At 41.3% G+C, this 16796-nt stretch overlaps 2 protein-coding genes across 2 annotated transcripts; one reads left to right on the top strand and one right to left on the bottom strand.

Annotated features, from left to right (window-relative positions):
• Positions 1-8: 8 nt before the first annotated feature.
• cfap276 (cilia and flagella associated protein 276) lies at positions 9-2257 on the bottom strand. Its single transcript, XM_085145472.1, has 5 exons — positions 2062-2257; positions 665-778; positions 466-581; positions 293-387; positions 9-132 (listed from the first exon to the last, which is right to left on the bottom strand). Exons 1-4 carry the CDS (start codon positions 2134-2136, stop codon positions 300-302), a joined length of 393 nt encoding a protein of 130 aa, XP_085001598.1. The 5' UTR covers positions 2137-2257; the 3' UTR covers positions 9-132; positions 293-299.
• A 50-nt stretch (positions 2258-2307) lies between these two features.
• elapor1 (endosome-lysosome associated apoptosis and autophagy regulator 1) lies at positions 2308-16581 on the top strand. Its single transcript, XM_085145464.1, has 22 exons — positions 2308-2503; positions 4037-4157; positions 4242-4422; positions 4533-4680; positions 4768-4848; positions 4944-5049; positions 5141-5290; positions 5464-5552; positions 5714-5891; positions 6107-6235; positions 7795-7885; positions 7980-8085; positions 8181-8312; positions 9773-10036; positions 10904-11080; positions 11157-11307; positions 14173-14257; positions 14436-14537; positions 14693-14819; positions 15333-15511; positions 15635-15800; positions 15884-16581. Exons 1-22 carry the CDS (start codon positions 2417-2419, stop codon positions 16013-16015), a joined length of 2982 nt encoding a protein of 993 aa, XP_085001590.1. The 5' UTR covers positions 2308-2416; the 3' UTR covers positions 16016-16581.
• Positions 16582-16796: the final 215 nt, after the last annotated feature.

The following is a 16796-nucleotide window of genomic DNA, read 5'->3' as shown; positions in this document are numbered from 1 at the left end:
AATAAAGAAGCATTGAAAGAACTCGTTTATTTTCAGGGCCGAGGTCAGCAGTTGTTAGAGATGTTAGCTCTTGAAGCTTCATGCTGAGCTGAAGTTCTTGTGCTTTGTAGAGCAGCCCCTGTCTGAAGACGCCTGTGAAGCAAAGATAAGTGCATTGTGTTTGTATTTGGACACACCTGAGTCCAGACAAAGACACACTCCTCCCAGGGTCAGTGGATTAGGGTTGGAGTCGCAGTTTTAGAAGTATTAGGTTTCTCTGAGCTGATGATAAATTTGCAGTTCATAGCTTTACCTGTGTGTCAGCTGATGCGAATAGAGCGCCTCTGTTTGTCGACCCACACCGTGATTCCATTTCCTGCTTCCTCCGTCTCTAAGTTTGCCTCTTTCCTGTAAAAGAACATACAAATAATGTTAACACAGTTGAACTACCTGATGCACCACTGCCAAAACATCACAAACACCCACCTGTGGTCTTCAGAGACCGTGTCCTTCTGGTAGAAAATCTGGTTCTTGCTCCAGAAGCAGTTCTTGTGGTGATCGTAGACCGCGTTTAGCTGAAGGTCGAGGCTGTCGTCTGGAGTCTGTGGTTGAGTACAGATCAGTCGTTCAAAGTAGAGATACTTCAGCCTTTCTGTGCTTTCACAAGTGAATGCTGACAACATACCTGTGTACAGTTCAAAATACTCCGCTGGGTGCTGGACACAGTGGCTGTGTCGTGGAGGCGACTCCAGGGTTCCTCAGTCTGGGCGATGTGAGTTGGTTTATTGTATGTTTTTTTCTGCAGGATAAGAAATACGACTTATTCTAAATTTCCAAAGAAACGATATGCATAGATTCCAAATTTCAAACATTTTTAAGCATAGAACGACATCCATGTAGAATGAATCTTACAAATGGTTTTTATAATTCTTATTTGTTTAAGTTCAATTTTTTAATAACTTCATTAGATAACAATAACTAAATGCACTAGGTAACATGCTTTAAAATGTTTTACAGTGTATTTTTAAATACTGCATACCTAGATTTAATTTACTTCATTTATCAGTTACCTACATATCAAGTGACATTATAAGGATTAGGTACCCGTGTCCAAATCTACTTTTCAGTCCTTAATTATTTATCACAGTGTTAAGCAGTGGTTATACATAATTTCAGCAGGGGAATACTAGGACTGTGTGAGTCCCTCTGTGCCACCGTGTTCCCCGGTAAGTTAAAACAAAACAAAACATGTCATTAATATTTTAAAATGACAATAAAAGTAACAAAGGAGCCAAATAATCTGCTCCAATCCAGACAAGATATTTATTTGCTCCTCTGGCTCTGTGCTTCTGTTCATTTCAGTTTTAAAAAATAGATAAATAGATACTACAATTCTGATGTTGAAATTAAATATTTTATGTTAGTACTAAAAAATCTATGTGTGAGATGTAAACAGAGATCCAAATTTGAGGAGTAAATGTGACCTTCTCATGAAAACAATTAGGTCCAAAAGAAAACACTAGTTGTAGCATCCCAGTTTTTCAAAACAGACCAAAAAGTCCTTTAGACTAAGAAAATAGGAAACTTACAGGTGTCAAAACACTGGAAGTAAAGAACAAAAATATAATGTGTTAGAATATTTATGTATATTTATACTTACATTTATAAGGCCCAGATGGTATTCTTATTAAAAAGTAACACCTTGTAATACAGCCTGCAACTAAGGGTGTAATTCCCCCAGCGTAAAGTAAAATTTCAGTATAGTTTTTTGTGAAATCAAAAATATCATGTACACTTAATAATATGTAATTACTTTCTTTCCTTTTTTTACACCATATTTATCATGCAAAATTTGGAAATATCGTTAGTTTCTCGGCTAAAATACTCGGTACTTACTTCTTAAAATTACTTACAGTATAACTTGTTACTTGTAACAAAACAAAAAAACAAAGCAAAACATAGTACACTCTTAATAATAAAGTGCTACTAGTGTAAAAAGTATATTTTGTTATAACTTGTTGAACACAAAGCATCAATAACGCCTCCCGGAGGTTTCCGTCATAGTTATTAAAGCCAACGCACCTGCTGCGGCCTGTAGCCGCAGAGAGTGAGGTCGTTTTCTACCCTCGGAGAGGGGAAAGGATCCCGATTTGACATATTTAGATCTACAAACACTGGTCCATATTCCTTTGTTTGATTTTTCCTTTTTGCGGCCTTTAAACGACTCTAGCTAAAGCAAGACGTTTACAACCCGGTTTCTCAGCAACAGCAAACTTCCGGTTAAACCTTTCACAGGAAAACGGTGATCGTTAAAAGGTAACTCCAAGCCAATCACATCCCAGAGTGTGAGAGGGAAGCCGCGCCTCCAGCACCTGAGGGCGCAGGTCAGACCTCTTCTCCTTCGTCTCCATCACTTCAGCACCGGCAGCAGGTGACCATGCAGCCCGGCCTGACACACCTGAGCCGCTGCCTGCTGTGGCTGCTTTTTCTGCAAACCTCCGCGGATCTGCCCATGTGCAAAGTGGTGAGGCGATTCATATTATTTATTTATTCATTTTTGTGATTTCAATCATTTCTAAATCACCAAGGGATTTATTTCATGCGTGTGCTGCGACAAACCAGCTGTATTTATAATTCACTCTAGTTCTGGGGGTGCAGACAGATGCTGGTGCATGTGCTGCTGTACGTGTACTGTGTGCTTCAGACTTTCAAATATATGAAAGGTTGAAAGGTTGGTGTAGAAAACATATGTTTGATGTAACACATGTTCAAGTGAAATGCTGAATCACTCTTTAAACTAAAAGCAAACACTAGAATAAGCACAAACAGCAGTTTGTTTGAGCAGTTTGTGAGATTGAACATATGTTTCCCCCTCAAGTGTTTAAAGTACTCCTACACTTGTTTTACTAGAGGTCCCACATACTACACAGCCTGCTCGCTCTCTCACAGCCTCCATATCTGTGGTCAGTTTGCATAACAGGAGTAGCTTGAGATAATACTCAAACCACTCCTTTTGATCAGGACACTTTGCACCATATGGACCTCTAAGCTTTTATTTCAGTTTCAGAGAGCAGTCCTGCTAGCTGCTCCTTTCCCCTCTGTGACTCTTGTTTTCAGCCCAGTTTATTTCACCATGTGGCACAGCGGTCATAATGTCCCGTTGCCCTGGTTTCCCTGTGTTTGTTTAAAGAGGGCAATTAAGCAACAGCACATCTCCAGTTTGATGCATTTTTACATCAAATCCTCCCACCCAGGACCTGCATTCACTTGATACCCCAGCACAGCTAATGTTGCAGCTCTAATTCAAAAACACAAGGATGGAGGAGTGCAGCTGCTGCTGTGTTTCTGTTAACTATTAATCCCATGAAGCTGTGTGGGTGTAGATTGGCGTGGCAGATGACCTTCCTTGGAATATCACATCCTTTTATTGACCAGTGACCAAATCTCCAGTTTACGCTCTGTGCCTGCTGTGTGTTCCTGCCTTGTTTCAGTGAGGTTAACTTAAATGTTTTGTCTCCTCCCAATTTACCTCATTATGGGTGGAACCGTGTTTGTCATTCGACTGAGAGCTTTTGTTGTCTTCAAAGTTCTTCGAGAACACTTAAATCAAATGTTTACAAAGGGACCGGTCGAATCAGCATCTCTCCCCTCAGCTGAGTAAACCCTTAAGGCTGCAGAGAAGCAGCAGTATCCTTGACGAGCGTGATTAAAATAACAGTTGAGACGGGCTCCTGGGCAAATATTAGCCTCCGCTTTTATTTGTAAAAGAGGCTGTCCTGGTTTGGGGAAAAGATTCCTGAAGTATAAGGCAACCTGGAATTCTTGTTTTTTTAAAACAAGGGTGCAACAATGAGTTTAGTGTTCCTGTGTGTGAGGAATTTACATGCTGAACATGTGAGGAATCTAAATGGGCAGATAAACTGCAAAATAATCCGTATTTGCATTTGCATTTTTTTAAATTTACAGTTATTATTCCCACTTCTGGCTCTGCAAGTTATCCATTGTGTGCTTTTATGTCCAACTGTGTGAAACTCACACCTGCGTTTCATCCCTGCAGTCAGATTATCACTTTGAGTACACAGAGTGTGACGTCCTCGGGTCGAGATGGAGAGTTGCAGTTCCCAACAAAGCCGACACATGCACGGGCCTCCCAGATCCAGTCAAAGGGACTCAGTGCAGTAAGCAGTAACCTACTTTTATTTCAGACATTTTCTCCAAGTCTTCAACCTGCACAACAGATCATGTGCTTTGTCTCCTTTAAGCGTTCTCTTGTAATGAGGGGGAGTATCTTGATATGCAGTCGCAGCAGTGTCAGAAATGTGCGGCGGGCACCTACTCTCTGGGCACCAGCGTGGCCTTTGACGAGTGGGACAGCCTGCCGACTGGTTTTGTCACTCACGGCGTGATAACGAATGAGGGGAATGACCAAACGGATTGCTCCAAGTTAGTATTCACAGTACCAAGCCCCCCAAGATTTATCTGATTGATTGAGGCTCTCTGCATCAATTTTCAAAACCTTTTTAAACTGTTGCTGCTTGGTGATGTTTTTGCAGCTCAACCTGGACACCAAAGGGTGACTACATAGCCTCAAACACAGATGAATGCACTGCGACGCTGTCCTACGCCGTGAACCTGAAACAGCCTGGAAGTCTGTCCTTTGAATATTTCTATCCTGACACCAGCATCTACTTTGAGTTCTTTGTAAGGATTGTAAATGACTGCTGCTTCAGCTGACACAGATCACCTTTCAGTGTGAGTATTTGGTGAAATGTTCTCGTCTTCCTGCAGGTTCAGAACGACCAGTGTCAGTCGACAGACTCTAACAGCCGGTGGATGCGGATCTCAGAGAGCAGCTGGAGCAAATACACGGTTTGTCCAGGAAGCAGTTTTAGCACTTCAGTGCACTCAAGGCCAGCCCTGGGGAATTTCTGAATAAATGAATGCCCCACTCTGTCTCTGTACAGGTCGAACTAAATAAGGGCAACAACGTGTTGTACTGGCGAACTATAGCATACTCCCTGCAGGGCAGTGCTGTCAAACCTGTGCTGCTGAGAAACATTCAGATATCAGGTAAGATAAGTGTGCAGCAAGCCTAAACTTTTCCCTTTTCCCACCAACACGTTGTTTCTGTTAATGATTAACTTTTTTTGGTTTTCTCCAGGGGTGGCCTACACATCAGAGTGTTTCCACTGTAAACCCGGCACCCACAGCGCAAACCCAGGGTCCGCACGTTGTACCCCCTGCCCCGCTGATACCTACTCCAATAAGGGTGCCACTACTTGCCATGAATGCGAGCAAGATAAATACGCAGGTATGCCCGTTTGCTTATCTCTGTCCACATGGAGTAAAGCGTTCTTACAGACTTACAACTGCTACGTTCCACACACATGCAAATGCAGCAGTTACTGCTTAGTGGTCAAGTTAATCTTTTCTCTGGACTTAAATGTGTGCTGTGCGTTTTTCCTCATCCAAAAACGTTTCCAGTCGTCGGTTCAGCGAGCTGCAAACCGAGACCTGCATGTACAAGCAGTGACTACTTCTACACCCACACCCCCTGTGACTCTGAGGGAAAGGTAATGATACGTGGAAGTAGAGCTCCTGCTGGCTCAGTAGAGGTTTTTCTTTAAAAATCCCACTGGTGTAAATGTTAGGCTTCATTTAATATAAATGATCTGATCGAGCTGTAACGCTGCCACTGCTGCCTCTTCTTTTTGTGTATCGGTGTGTGTCTCAGACTCAGCTCATGTACAAATGGATCGAGCCTAAGATCTGCAGTGAGACTGTCGAAGGAGCACTGAAGCTTCCCGCGTCAGGGGAGAAGCAAACCTGTCCGCCATGCAACCCGGGTTTCTTTGTCTCCAACTCCTCCACCTGTGAGCCCTGTCCCAGCGGATCCTTCTCTAATGGCACAGGTTAGAGCCTTTTTACTGTGTTTTACCGATGTCGGCCTTATAGTTTTATTTTGGCCTTGATCATGTGATATTAAAAAAACAAGGCAATCATGTTAATAGTTAGTTACATTTTTAGCCAGCATGAGAGGAAATGTCATAAGATTTAAGGTGGTATGTCTAATATTGTTGACACTAATGACCTAATATCCTGATGTGATTTTCCACTGATTGCTCAGTTTGCACCGAGTGCCCTGCTGGCACAGAACCGGTGGTGGGCTTTGAGTACAAATGGTGGAACACGATGCCAGCCAACATGAAGAGCTCCGTCTTCAATCAAGTGTTCAGCGACTCTAACCGGCGTACTGGTGAGAACCTTAATATTCGAGAATGAGGTGTAGGTGGCATGGTGGTGCATCGGTTAACACGGCAAGAATGGGGTTTGAATCCAGTCTGAGGCCTTTCTGTGTAGAGTGTGCATGTTGTCCTCCTGTCTATATTGGCTTAGTTCAGTATTCTGGTTTCCTCCTGTAGTCTAAAGATGTGTGAATAGTTGTCTGTTTCTGTGATTTAACCCTGTGACAGATGGCTGACCTTTTCATGATGTACTGATGATCTCTTACTATGGGTGAATAGACATAATCATTAACTTGTGGTGAGGAACTTCTCAAAGTAGAAAGATAGCAAAGTGATTAAACAGCCTGAGGCACAGATAATAATTTGCTAGTTTGCAAACTTTCCAAGGCCAAGAATGAAACCTGCACATCAGCTTCAGAAGCGTATGTACAGTGTTGGGGAGTAACGGAATACATGTACCGCCGTTACGTATTTAAAATACAAAATATGAGTAACTGTATTCCGTTACAGTTACCGTTTAAAAAGGTGGTATTTAGAATACAGTTACTTTGTTGAAATAAATGGATTACACGGCGGTACTTCCCTGTTTCATATTGTGGCGGGTCAGGACTGTTTGGGTTTTGTTTGACAGCTACGTGCTGTTGTTCCAGGCGGCAGCGTTAGGGTTGCCATGGTTACAGGGTAACGCTCTCTCTCTGCGTGTTTCCTGGGTGAGAGAGGCCTTTTTGTTGTTGTTGTGCTAAGCTAACAGGCAGAATGCTACAGGTATAGCTCTAAAGAATGTAGCATCATGGGCAGTGTAGTCCGTGCTGCAGGGAGAATGGACTGTCATACACGTTATGTGTCTGTGAGCGAGGGAGGGAGAAAAAGGAAAAGTACGAGCTGTCATCGAGCAGAAACGGGAGCTGGAAGCATGTAAATATAATAATAACCACTGCAGCCAAGAAGAGAGCCTGACGAGCCCAGTTGTAAGTAAGCTATTAAGACTCGACTGTACACCGTGTTCGTGTTTTCCTCCGAAACAATAAGCTCTGTTGGAGCAGCCTTTCAACGCCTCTCTCTGTCTCTCGCTAGCAAACTTGACCCAGACAACAAAGTAAAGCTAGTTTTCGGCTACGAGCCCGACACAGAACCCACCTTATTAGTCAGAGGTCCCTTTACTACGGTTCGGAGCCGCGGACCTTCAGTAACATTAATAAATCACAGCAATAGTACATTCATGTAGTTGTAAACAGCATGATAATATATTAAGTAATCCAAAGTATTCAGAATACGTTACTCTCATTGAGTAACGTAACGGAATACGTTACAGAATACATTTTGGGGCATGTATTCTGTATTCTGTAATGGAATACATTTTAAAAGTAACCTTCCCAACACTGCGTATGTAATGGTTGAAGTGAATTGTGTAATAGATCCTTAGTTGTAAGTAGGTTAGAGGAATTCATTTAAAAATTAAACTAGTTTGCTTTGGTTTCAAAAATTATCCACAGTGAGTTTATATGTTTGCATGTGTACGTTGCTGTTGGGATAAAATGTATCTTACAGCTTTTATCTTTTGTAATGGCAGCGTGGGAGGTGGCTGGAGAGTATATCTACACCACCCCCGGGGATCAGGACACAGATTATTTAATGCTCACGCTCAGTGTCCCTGGATACAGGTGAAGTCAAACAAGAACTAAACATAAAAGTTTCTCTTCAAATTTGAGCTCGAGTTGTTATAGACGTCTAATAAAACGCCGCTGGTTTTCACAGGTTGCCTCAGTCCATGGTCAAAGACGCTGAGAGGAGTGAGCTGTCGCGCATCACCTTCGTCTTTGAGACCATTTGTACAGCTGACTGTAAACTTTACTTCCTGGCGGTGAGGATGGTGTCCCAACATTTTTGTAGCATGACTCCTTCAGGATGTATAATGTGCACATGAATAAATGAATAAATGTGCTTTTGTTTCTGTAGGGATATAATCAGTGGAACAACGATGTGGTGGAGCATTGGAATGGCAGAAACCACAAGCAGTCATACTCCTACTTGATCCAGAGCAACAGCACCGTCAGCTTCACCTGGACGTTTAAGCGAACAGATGGCACGGTGAGATACAGACACGCATGCCACCTACTCAGGTTGATTTATTTCCTTCTTAGCAAATTCATATTTCAGCTTCAAAAGTAAATTTTTTCCAGAGTCCCTATTTAGACCAGGGGTGTCAAACTCATTTTATATTGAGATCCACACAGTGGGTAATTTCATCTTAAGTTGGGTGGACCAGTGAGACTACAGCACTGCCTGATAACGTCTTAAAAACACTGACAATTGCTTCCCCTCTTATTCTATGTAAAGAAGTTACACATTTAATCAGCGATGTCTTACGTAAAATATATATTTCATATAAATAATTAATATTTCAAACGGAAGAAAATGAAATCTGCCAGCATGGCTTTTTGGGCATATGTTTTAAAAAATAAATGACTAAAGTACTCTTTGCACTGTAGTTAAAAACAGAAAATGTACTTTTTAATACAAGAAAAAATCTGAACGCACTGTTTTTAAAAATAAAACGAAATAAAATAAAAAAGGGTAGAAACAGGAAGTTCACTGTTATGGTTTATTTCTTGCTCACCTGTTTACATGTATTATGCTCGGGTCTGAGAGATTTCTTTGTCAGTAAACTGTACTTCTGTAAAACTCACCTAAATACAGAGAAACGTAAAAAAAATTTTTTTTCTTTTTTAATATTCTAACGCCATCCAGTGGGCCGCATTGGACTCTTTGGCGGGGCCATTTCTGGTCCCCGGGCTTTATGTTTGCCTGTCATTATTATTTTCAGTCATCCATCACTCGCTCAGTCAACTGGACTTTTTAAGTTATTCCTTTTAATGTGGAGTAACTGAATACATAAAATCAGAATACAATAAAGTCACTAATGCACTTCATGGTTATCAGTTCAATTATTCACATTTAGATGAATAAAATAAGAGCATCATATTAATGTATAATTAAGATGTTGGAGTTTTTACGGTCTTCTGTTTGGGGAATGCTTCAGAACTGGATCGTACTTAATTATCTTCTTTTATTCCTCCTCTTCTACTACTACTGCTTCCTCTACTCCCCATCTTTCTTCCTCTCAACCTCTCGCTTGCACCCCTTGCACGCACACCAAACCTTCAGCCATAAAAACAATGTGTCAGCTTTTAAAAGTGCAGCAATATTCAAGGTTTACATTTACCTGCAGAGAGATTTGACAGGAGGGCAAGAACACGAAGCAATAAATACTGCAAATAATATGTTTACAACTGTCTGTCCATGTTTTTAATCCTAACTGGAATTTGCTGTGACAACCTGCTGCAGTGTCATGTTGGTTGTGGTTGATTTGTTGAGAACTTTGTACCGAGTCTCTAGATGGCAGTCTGGAGCTGTGCATTCACTTCAGTCTAAATGACCTTTGTTCTCTCTGTTCCTTATATCTCCGTTTTATACTGACTATAAATTAGAGCTAAATGATAAACTGCATTCCTGTTAAGCAGGGCACATTTGTATTTCTGTTCCCTCAGGAGAGGAACTACAGCGCAGATGTTGCAAAGATCTACTCCATCGTCATCACCAACGCCATCGGAGGCGTGGCCACGAAGTGTCGCCGCTGTGCTCTGACGTCTGTTAAGGCCGGCTCTGCCTGTGTTCTCTGCCCACCGGGACACTACATGGTCAACGGGACAGGAGCGTGTCGGAAGTGCCCGCCAAACACCTTCATTAGGACTCATCAGCCAGTTGGGGAAGCTGCTTGTATTCGGTGTGGGCCAAACACGACGACAAACAAGGTGTAGAACAAAACTCTTTCTGAAAGCAGCACATAAATGTGTCCAGGTGCACATTTTACATTTTTTAGTATTCCATTTTTTTGTGGAATTGCAGCGTGCAGAGGGATTTAAAACCATTACAGAGAAAACGTAATGTAATTTGGGGCACGAATGAGGAAAGAAACTATAAAACAGGCTTTCTTTTCTTTTTTCCATTTCTTTTGGTGTATCTCACAATAAAACTACACAAATTAATCCCACATGCTCAAACAAATCAATCACTTTACTGTCTGAAATCCACAAGACCCAAAACATTGACGTCTTTTATTGTGGAAAGTGATTTTTCTGTTTATTCTGTGATTTCATGCCTGTTGAGCTTCTGTAAACTATCAAAGACGCTCTTTATTCACTACCATTAAAGAAAATTCGTTTATCGTTAATTTGTAAATATGTAAAGAATTTCACTCAAGAAAACAAATCCTCAAAAGACAGCGATTCCTTAACTCTTTAAAGACCGAACCATGAAATAATTGCTTGAAAATTCTACTTTTTTAAAATGAAATTAAATGTTCATTTGCATATATGAATTTTAATGTGTATAATATTTGCTAGATCTGGCATTTTTTGGGGAAATTATTCCTTAAAAATGTTTTGTGCAAATTTATTTTGGTTTTTCAAGGGGGAAAAAAATCACACTGATTATACAGAAGGGTCAGAAACAGAAAAACGAAGTATTAAATATGAAACACTTGGCTCTAAAGTAGCAAAGGAAATCATATGTCTCTGTCATATACATGGCAGCTATAATAGTTGGCTTTCCCACAGACAGAACGTGAGGTTTTTCTCTCAGTGTGTGATGTGTGCTGACATGCTCACCTCGTCCTTCAGGCCTATACAGCTTGTTTCAGTGACTGCATACTGGATTTGCGCACAAGCAAAGGAGCGCTGCTGCACTACGACTTCTCTCCTTTGGCCAACGTCACCAGCGTCCATAGCGGCCCCCGCTTCACCAGCAAAGGCCTGCGGTACTTCCATCGCTTTAATCTGGGCCTGTGTGGGACAGAGGTGAGAAGGCAACCGTCTAGTTTTTTGCAGAACTGCGTTTGACGTGCATTTTAACCTTGCTGTGTTTCTCTCACAGGGCCGAATGCCAGCTTCCTGTGTGGATAACGTAACAGAGAGTGGGAGAGAGGTCAAAGGTTATGTCTGTCAGTCCACTGTGGTTCCCTCTGACATCAGGAGTCAGAGCCTTGTGTCCTCACAGCCTTTCCTCATTGGTGACTCACTCATTGGTATGAACTGAATGAATAGGTTTTTGCTGTAAATATGATGAGACACTTGCAGGAGTTTGTTAATCATTTATTGAAAGGTGTGTTCAGATAATAATTAAGCTGGCTGTGAGGATTTGCATTTCTCCTGCTCCTCAGTGTTCAAGGTCATCGGTGCTCCAGAAAAGCAATTTTTGGACATTTGCTTTCAGGATTAGCACAGGTCTTTTTTTTTTTGATCAAGGTCTTTTTATTGAACAAAGAATTGCTTCCAACAACAATTATGGCAATATTAACAAACAGTCGTGCCCCCCCCCCCCCCCCACCCATCCAGAACAGTGTAACTAAAACCCAGCCAGAGAGGAAAGAAGAGATAAAAGAAAAGAAAATTACAGATACAAAGTAAATAATAAAATAAATGAACAACGGCAAGGGAAAAAAAAAACAAAACAAAAAAAACAAACAAACAAACAAAAAAAAACACTCACACGCACATTAAGCGATAGTATCTGGACTTAATCTTTCAAAGTAAGTAAGAAAAGGTTGCCATGTGTCATAAAACCTCCGAACCGAACCTTTTACAATGTAGCGGATCTTTTCCGGCTGAGTATAGTACATGACCAGTGTTGGGACTAACGCGTTATTAAGTAACGCGTTACAGTAACTACGTTATTATTATGGTAACGCGCACGGTAACTAGTTATTATGCCAAAACCAGGAACGCGTTACTCGTTACTGGGATTTAGATAGGCTCGTTATTCGTTACTTCGTGTGGTGGCTATCGCGGAGCTTCCACAGATTCAATAACATTAGCAAGTGGTGGAAGCCAGCAGGTGGATGAAGGAAAAGGGAGGCAAGAGGAGAGACCTGAAGCGGCCGCTGGTCCGAGAGTGTCAGGTGAACTGAACATCAGGTAAGAAGTTATAACCTGCAGTCCATCTGGGTCAGATATGAACCAAGTTTAGGTGGAGTTTATTTTCGTTATGCTGACTTTTTCGTACTGCGTGCTAGCTAGCATGACGGAGTTTCTATACAGCTGGGTGGGTGAGCTGAAAAGGAACAGTTTGTCCCGGACTTCAGCTACAATGAAAAAGACACAAAGCTGGAGTTATTCTGTGTTTACGCTGCACAGCTGCCTCTTCTTCTCTCATCCTCTCACCCTCCCTCTCCTGTTTCTACTTCAATCATGAAACTGATCAATGATCAGCTGATCGGCTTTTCTCTCTTGTTTATTTATCGCCCACTTTGCGCCAGAAAGAGGAAACCAGCGGATGTCACGGTAAACAACAGCAGCACTTTTAAGCTTGATCAGCTGTTGTTAGAATTTATTTAATATTAATTAAGTATCAGCTGATGTTTGCTGGAGCCACAGCTGTAAACCTGCTGGTCATGATATCGGTTTGAATATGTGGTGAGAGGGAAACATGAAGATGAAACCAGGAGATGACAGCTGGTAACTGTGCAGGGGCGGGTCTAGCAAAGTGTTGCCAGGGTTCCATGTAGGGCATTAAAAGGGAAAGGGGGGCACAAGGAAATACTTTTCTTATTCTCATTTAAAATGTCTCACTTTTAAAAAAAATAATTATCTGAGTCTTACAACAAACGATTGATAGATTGATGCATATATACCATCAGAACAGTGTACATCACTGTCACAACAGTGTTTATTTTCATTCAAAGGCTTTATGATTTTTCCTATAATGGTGGGCCAGTCTCTAGCCAAAATGCCCGGGACGATTTCTTTTGTCCCAGTCCAGCCCTGTATGCAGCTCATCTGCAGTCTGGTGTTACCTACATCTTCATATTCAGAAGGCAGAATTTCCGAGTTCTGAGTACAATCGAAAACACCATGACTGCAGTTTTTGTGTTGGATGTAAAAAGCAGGCTAGGATAGAATCAGGCGTGGGATTTCTCTCGTGGAAATGTGCACATTATTTTTTCCTTTCTATTGGTAGGTGGCACAGTGCACTTGTGGCAAGTAAGCAAGCTAGAAGACTGGCAATCTTGCTGGGTATCCAGTTACGGAAGCAACACATTAACAAGAGAATTCTGAGTAAAACCAAAGTTACTTTCCCTAGTAACTAGTTACTCTGAAAGTAACGAGTAACTTGAAGTAACTGAGTTACTTTTGATAGAAGTAACTAGTAATGTAACTAAGTTACTAATTTAAAGTAACTTACCCAACACTGTACATGACATCCTTAACCCATTGCCCATATACAGGTGGAAGTGGCTCTTTCCATTTCAATAATATCATTCTACGGGCCAAAAGAGTGCAAAAGGCCAGAAGATCAGAGTGTGATTTGGAAAGATTGGCATCACAAGGCGTCACCCCAAAAATAGCTATAAACGGGCAGGGTGCAATTGGAACACCAAATATGTTGGACATGGTTTCAAATATGCTTTTCCAAAAGCTGCCCAGTTTTGGACATGCCCAGAACATGTGAAATAGGGAAGCGGGCTCTTGTTTGCACCGGTCACATGTGGGGTCAAACCCATCCTTGATTTTGCTCAGTCTAGTTTTAGCACAGGTCTTTTTTAATTAATTAATTGATTAATAAATTAATAATCCTAAGGATGCTACTAGAAGTGTTTCAGCTACTATTTTTGAACAGCGGAGTGTTTACTCTGCTGGAGTGTAGGGCCATAATTGTGCATTTTTAAACATTTCCTACATTTTTTAAATGAAGATTTCAATATTCACTTATAGCTACATGCAGATTCCTTAACCCTCCAGCATTTAGTTTCATACTTACATGACTAAAAAGTCCCTTTCTTGATTCAACGTCTCACATCTTTTAGCTCTGTGCAGCCTGCTACAAAGTATCAAATATACTTTACTTTGTATATCTAATATATCATAATGGCACATGTATTCCAATTCCAAAGGTGTAACCACTGAGACGACACTTGGTAACATCTCTTCGATGTTCCCTGCAGCATTGGGCCTGCCAGATGTTATATTCTATTACAAGTAAGTGAGCTCACAGCTATTCATTCATTTTGTTGATCCATTTAGATGGTTCAGTAGTAAATATTCATTTAAAAAAAAAAAAGAAGAAGCTTTGATCATCTTTTAGAAATTAAAATGTAACAGAGAATCAAGAGCAGTTTAAAATTTCTCACTTGGCGTGTGCTTTTGATGTTTCCAGGTCCAGTGACGCAACTCAGTCTTGTAAACAAGGCCGGTCGGCTACAGTCAGGATGAGATGTGATCCCACAGTGACCACTAAAAATCGCATCATGCTGCCAAGGTGCTGTTAACAAAAACCGAGCTCGACCTTTGACCTGTCTAGAGTCGGCTAGCGACAGCTTTGTGTTGTCACATTCAGAGCTGCAGACAGAGTGACTCCCGTGAGATCGTTTTTAAAGCCTCTGACCGTCTGTCTTACTTTCTTTTCCTCCACAGTAATTGTTCAGAGGGGACATGCGATGGTTGCACTTTCCACTTTCTGTGGCAGAGCCAGCATGCGTGTCCACTCTGCACTAAAAACCACTACAGAGAAATCGTCAGTGCTTGCATCCAGGGAATACAGGTAATGCTCCGTACCCGCGGACATACTGCCAAAAATCCTCCTCTGCGTCAGATCCATCATCACATCTTTCCACATTTCATGTTGTTTTGTGGAAAGATATAATTGGAAAAAAATCTTTTTTGTCGCATTGGATTACAATGATTAAGATAAGAGATAAAGTGCACTTTTCCTTGTGATTTAAAGTGAAGCACAAGCATCTTTTATGGAGATTAAATGTCAGTTCAGCATAATGTGAATTACAATTTCCAGCAGGTAACATGAGAAGACTGATAGCACTCAGTTTAATATAAGCTCACTCTTCCACTGTGTCCAGTTAGCATACTGCTTACCATATCTCAAGCTCATTCATCAAAAGTCTAGTTTTCACTGAATGCTACTCTTCTGCTGCCTGTAGCTAACTGAACAATATGAGCCTGATAGCACTCTGCTTATCAGATCTCTCCACCAGAACGCATAATTCTCAAGACAGACGAGGGAGGAAAGTTGGACTAAATGCTCATATGTGTGTTTCAGAGAACCACCTATGTGTGGCAGCAGCCTGTGCAGTGTTACGGAGGACAGCCGCTGCCTGCACAAAAAGTCAGCGCTTGCGTGACTCTGGATTTCTGGCTCAAGTTTGGTGTTTCCACCGGAGCCGTTGCTGCTGTGTTGCTCATCAGTCTCATCTGTTATTTTTGGAAAAAGACACGCAAGTGAGACTATCACACTCTATACTTCCTGTAGTGTTTATTGAACAGCTGGCACATCCAAACCGTTAAATACATCAAAGACAAAACAGAGAACAAGGTGCTGTTCCTGCTGTCTCCCGTCTGCAGGCTGCAGTATAAATACTCCAGGCTGATGATGACCTCTGGGGGTGGGGAGTGCGAGCTGCCCACCGCAGACAGCTGTGCAATAATGGAGGGAGAGGATGCAGAGGACGACCTCATGGACCTCACCAAGAAATCCTTTTTCACCAAAATTAAGTCTTTCTCACGCGAGGTCAGTAACCCCCTCATTCCCGTTCACATTGAGCTACTTGAGCTGACTTACCTCGCTTCATGTTGCCATCAATATGTTTCCAGAGAACATCCGACGGATTCGACTCGGTTCCCCTAAAGTCATCATCTTCACGCCAGCGACTAGTAGAGGAAGACTCTGATGATGAAATTGAGCAGATCACTCTACCAAGGCACAGAGGAAGTGTTCAGATGTAGACGGTTTAGCTTCAGAGCGGCTTTTTCTGTCAGAAAAATGTTAGTTAATAAGATATTTGCATTACTGAGGGGTTTGAAGAGAATGTAGAGACATAATTTTGAGGATGTCTTGAAAGTTTTTATTAAACAGAGACCGAAATATTTGTTATTGGTCCAAAAATGTAAAGACTGAGAATTTGTTCGTAATTATCACCCCCCATGAACATATTAATCAATTTCAATGGCTCTCAGTTCAACACAGAGTCACCTTTAAAATCCTTCTATCAGTTTATGAAGCACTCAGTGATTTGGTCCTCCTTGTACATATCTGACTTGCTCAGTGTCTACAACCCGATTAGCTGTCTCAGACCATCAGGGGGAGATTTTTTCCCAAAATTAGATCCAAGCTTTCATTTCTTGTGGTCCTATTCTGTGGAACAAGCTGCCTACTGATGTCTTTTACAATTATGTCAACATTCAACAAGAGACTCAATATCTTTTTATTTCTTCTAAGTTTACACCTGGTAACTGTGTGTGTGTTATTTTAGTTCTTTGCAAAGTTTGTTTTGTTGTTTTTAATACCTTAAGGCATAGTAGACCTGCATAGGTTTTTATGTTTTTATCTTTTATGTTAAGCGAATTGAGTTTACATGTAATGAAATGTTCTATATAAATAAAATGGTCATTGCTATATTTTTATGTAGTGTTGTTTCTCTATTGAAATACAATATTAGTGTCCATTTGGGGGATATAGTGTATTTTTAAAGCCCAGGGTGTTTTCATGACGGTGTAGGATCCAAAT

Source organism: Neolamprologus multifasciatus, chromosome 20 (genome assembly GCF_963576455.1).
Source record: "Neolamprologus multifasciatus chromosome 20, fNeoMul1.2, whole genome shotgun sequence".
Lineage (NCBI taxonomy): Eukaryota > Metazoa > Chordata > Actinopteri > Cichliformes > Cichlidae > Neolamprologus > Neolamprologus multifasciatus.
This window is presented reverse-complemented; position numbering and strand designations above follow the sequence as displayed.